General features: G+C 27.8%; 1 protein-coding gene across 1 annotated transcript; it reads right to left on the minus strand.

Moving 5' to 3' along the window:
* Positions 1-1,236: 1,236 nt before the first annotated feature.
* Positions 1,237-3,925, minus strand: LOC108771483 (uncharacterized). The gene is made up of 3 exons (XM_018536791.1): positions 3,791-3,925; positions 1,722-1,881; positions 1,237-1,488 (listed from the first exon to the last, which is right to left on the minus strand). Exons 1-3 carry the CDS (start codon positions 3,923-3,925, stop codon positions 1,334-1,336), a joined length of 450 nt encoding a protein of 149 aa, XP_018392293.1. The 3' UTR covers positions 1,237-1,333.
* Positions 3,926-4,676: the final 751 nt, after the last annotated feature.

The following is a 4,676-nucleotide window of genomic DNA, read 5'->3' on the forward strand; positions in this document are numbered from 1 at the left end:
AAATTTATATATATATATATATATACTAATTTGTTTTATTTTTCTCTCAAAATTTTGAACTTTTTAAATTGGAAAAACTTAAATTTACAGTACTGATCGTCTCGGATTCTCAAACAATCCTCTTCTATAACTTTTATTCTTAATTCTTTTTTTTAAATTAATGTCTTATAAATATTCATTAAAAATAATCCCTTTAAGTGATTTTAGTTATTTTTATTTTTTAAAATTTAGAGAGTCATAGCTCTCTCTGACTTCTCTCAAGTTTGTCCACGGCTGAAGTAATCAAAATCTAACTAAAAATTTCGGTAACTAAATCCAAAAATAATTTTGTTGAATTATTAAAATAATTACGTATAGAAATCTTAAACATGATGATTAATGTCGTAAAAAATTTCCCAAGTAATATACTTATTAATTTATGTTATAGGTACATTCTGTATACAGTGTATATATTTCTATATTGACATATGTAATTGTTTAAGGTACGTATTATATGTATATAAAATTAATAAATGTGATACTAGGATTTGATTTTCTAGTAATCAGTTTGAGTGTTCCACATATATAGCTACTTTAATTATCTAACGACATTATATTTTCAGATTTGTATCTAACAAAATTTTTAGATGCTCAGTAAAACCATCCTTTTCGTGAAGTTAACGTATATAAAATAGTGTGTTGGTTTCCGTATGCTACATTCGTTTATAATATTTTTTTAAATCAAGAATCGCTTGATCGTGAACTGCGTTTAAATTTACGGAAAAATGTTTTTGCGGTGGTGTAACATCACAAAAGTGGCATTCATGAAATTTGCGTTTGACACGCGTGACGATGCGCAAATACGTGAGTCGCATATAAGTAATTTTCCAACGACGTGCTTGTTATATGCAACACTTCATTCTTTCACAGACTATTTATAAGTTTATCTACGAAAACCGGGCTATTAACGCACAATCAATCAATAAAAATTTCTTCTTATTGATAATGAAAGTACATAAAAAGCACATATAAAAAGAAGTGAAAATAAAGCTAGAAAAATTTTTTGTATAGTAGTGTAAACAAGGTTACACAAAAAATTTATGTTTCCTAAACATATATACCTATAGGTATAAATTGTGGTACAATATATTGTTGCTGACTTAATTATCAAAACTTTTTTATTTTCGTGCAGAACAAGGATACAGAGTACAAAAATATCTTGTCATAATTAATAAACAATCTCGCGGAAAACAGGAGATTTAAAAATCAAAGTATAATTTAAAAACTAAAAAATTTCCTTTATTTTTTATACGCGAACTATGATAAATGTTTACTTCTTTACGCATACAATTGTTTAATGCGCTGCTGCGATGACTGTGACAGAGGATCTCGTATTGGGAGCGCCGCGAATATTGATCTTGCCGTTGCGTGATCCTAGAGTTGTTGGTTCATCGCATGCTACCGCGTAACTACCGTTGTCGTTCACTACACTAATGTAATGAAGAATTCCTACACACAGAATATTTAAGATCACTACTGCTTATCACAGGAACCGTATACTTAATGCAATATTAATAGTTTAATTATTAATTATTATAAACGCTAAATTATCTCATAATTAACAATAAGTTTCTTGTTCTTCTCTTATCAGCAGCATATTTTTTCTTAATTTTTTGTATACATTCAATGTTCATGTAAAATCAAATCACAAGTTATATAAACTTTTGTTAATGTTTTCTCACCGTTAGTGACAGACATCGTTAAGGTAGTTGATTGAACTCTGTCTGTGGGATTATTAAACACGATAACTCGCCGAAAGATTGTTTCGTCGGCATATCTTCTTCCAATTTCAATATTTCCGATGAATCCAGTAGCAGCATATGTCTCGGGTAGGAGATTTTTCTATATAAACGTAGCATATATGACACAGATTTTTCTATAATCACACTAAGAGATTTTATTTCTTAAAAGTAATATTCTTCGCGCAATTATCCTTCTTCTACATATATTCTGACAGAGAATACGTGTAATAGAGTATAATAAATATAATATTTATGATCGATTGTTTCACCTTTCGGTTTTACGCGTTAGGTAAGTATGTCTGGCAATTTGCACATTTAACTGGATAATCTTGCTACTGAGGGGAATAACCGTCCTTTATCTTAATATTTTCATACGCATAATACTTAAATTAACTTTTATACAATTATAATTTCTAGATTATCATATGCAGTAAAAATCGATAATAACAACGTTTATAAAGATAAAGATCTAATATATCTATATCATTTTGCTCTATATTACAAAATATTGTTATAAAATGTTATCACAAAATGTTAAAAATAAGAAATAGATTATTTTAGTAAAAGTCCAGATTCTTCAAAGAAACTCATACATAATTAATGTATGCCTTATAGTTTTTCAATAAAGATTAAATTTAATTTTAAGCAATCTCTCTCTCTCCTCTCTCTCTTTCTCTACATATTTTATTCAGGATAGAATTCTATAATTGTGTTATTTACAAGAGTGTTTTATTTGTTTAGAAAAACAACGTGCCATGAAGTACGAAAAATATTTGAAAAATCGAAAATACACTTGTATTAAATATTAGAGTTGCGAAAGTTACTTTATAAAGGTAACTCGTTACTGAGTTATACTTATTAGACATTATTGATTTAAAAAAGAAACTTGTCACCATAATTGTTATAGAAATATTAATAAATTATTACATTTTTCGTTATTTTTTCATCGAATTTTTACAAATTTTTTTTCAAAATGGCATTTAATTATATATGGCTATGTCGCTAATTGTAGACTAGTTTAACATGCGATTTATAAGCATGGTTAATAGAAACATGGTAAAAAAATCGTTTATGTGCATTTTATACATATGTATAATATTGTACATGTACAAAGAATGTACAAAACTATAAAAATAACAATTATTTATATTCGTTATAATTATTCAATTATATTTATTATTCAAAAAGTGTAATTGAATTATCATTAATGAATTATAAATTAAGAAATTTAACATATCCAACTATTATCGAAAAAAATAAGTATAACATAGTAATGACATTAAAAACTCATATAGCATAGGATTTGCAGTAACGTTAGTGCAACATTTGCAACGTTACGATATTGTTGTAATATTGCTGAAATGATCTGTGCTCTATAGAAAGTAACGTGTCACTTTTTAATTTTGTTAAATATAAAGTACACAAGATTAAATATGGAAAAAGACAATTTTGTTGAAATATTTAAAAATTTAGCTATATATAGATATATATCTAAAAATATTTTTGTTTAACCATCAAAATATATGTAATTATCTAGTATAAAAAATTCGTACTAAAGTTGCGTTCCATTGTTTGTATAATGCGCATAAATTATTTTTTTGTTGTTCGCAGAATGTTAAACAGACATAAAATAATACATTGTATATATTATACGTGCAACAGAACGCAGCCATAATGAATAATATGCCGTAAAAAATTTTGATATTTTAACAATCAGCAATGAGCATCCTACATATTTTAATGGTTTAATAAAATTATTTTTACATTTCTCTTTGTCTAGCTAAATTATATATATATACTTTAGCAAAACTATTTTTTTTATAATGATATATTAAATAATTCCATTTTGAAATCTGATGTAATCGATTAAATCGTTTCTGATGTAAATTAACTTTAATTTTGATTTACTTATTACTCATTATTTTCTAATTTTAAGAATTAAAAAAAATAAACTTTCAAATTGAAATTAAAGTTAATCTATGATAAATTAAAATTATATATTAACTCACCAGCGCCGTTTTGGGCACAATATCCTTCTCGGCGAAGTCAATTTGGACATTCTTCGTCTGTGATAGGTCGACGGCAGTAACCGTCTGCAGGAGGCTAAGAATCGCGAGCGCGAGAACAACGATCGGACGTGACATTTCGATACGGTTTGGTCGGATCTCAAGGTGTGTCCGTTTCTTTTATAGGGCAGCTCGAGTGATGCGTCAAGGTGAGCCTGCCTTATCTGCACAGCTCTTTTATGATTTCTCCGCTGCTGGTGGCCCTACCGTGTTTCTTCCCCGCGGAATACAAATAAGAAAAATGCGACCGCGATAGAGGCACGTATGCCGTCCGTCTGGTTCGCAGGGCCATGCGTGGTCGACGAATTCTCGCGGATGACCCTCGAAAAGAGTATCGCCTGTCCAATTGGTATTCGAGACAAGCACTTGACGCCCCCAGGTGCCAGTAATAAAAATTCTTTTTTTATCGGAGTTCTTACTTATGGAAGCTATCTCAGCGTAGCTACAACGAAAATAGCGGAGCTTTCAGACTTTCGATCAGTTCTCTGAACTCGCAAGCTTATTGTTTTTGGGGAGACTTTTTTTTATGACTTTTCATAATTTTTATCATCCGATCGCATTAAGATTGAATAAATATTAGAAAAATATATAAAAAATATAAAAATTTGCATTTATTATTTTTAGATGGGAATAAAAATAATGCGTTATACATCCAGTAATAAATCTAGAATAATAATGTTTTTTAATATTTATATACAATTTATATAATATATGTAATATATATAATAGTATATAATGTAATATGTATAGATTAAAAAATTATATATATATATCTATTATATTAATATATGTATAATATTAATATAATTATAATAAAATAAATGTATAA

This window comes from Cyphomyrmex costatus, unplaced genomic scaffold, assembly GCF_001594065.2.
Source record: "Cyphomyrmex costatus isolate MS0001 unplaced genomic scaffold, Ccosl1.0 scaffold159, whole genome shotgun sequence".
NCBI lineage: Eukaryota > Metazoa > Arthropoda > Insecta > Hymenoptera > Formicidae > Cyphomyrmex > Cyphomyrmex costatus.

What these genes read in the sequence shown, in the direction of transcription:
- LOC108771483 (XM_018536791.1), bottom strand. Translation starts at nt 3,925, where the DNA reads ATGTCACGTCCGATCGTTGTTCTCGCGCTCGCGATTCTTAGCCTCCTG. An exon ending in TTGTGCCCAAAACGGCGCTG is followed by an intron (nt 1,882 to 3,790) that starts GTGAGTTAATAT and finishes ACGTTTATATAG; the next exon opens with AAAAATCTCCTACCCGAGAC. An exon ending in AACGATGTCTGTCACTAACG is followed by an intron (nt 1,489 to 1,721) that starts GTGAGAAAACAT and finishes TTCTGTGTGTAG; the next exon opens with GAATTCTTCATTACATTAGT.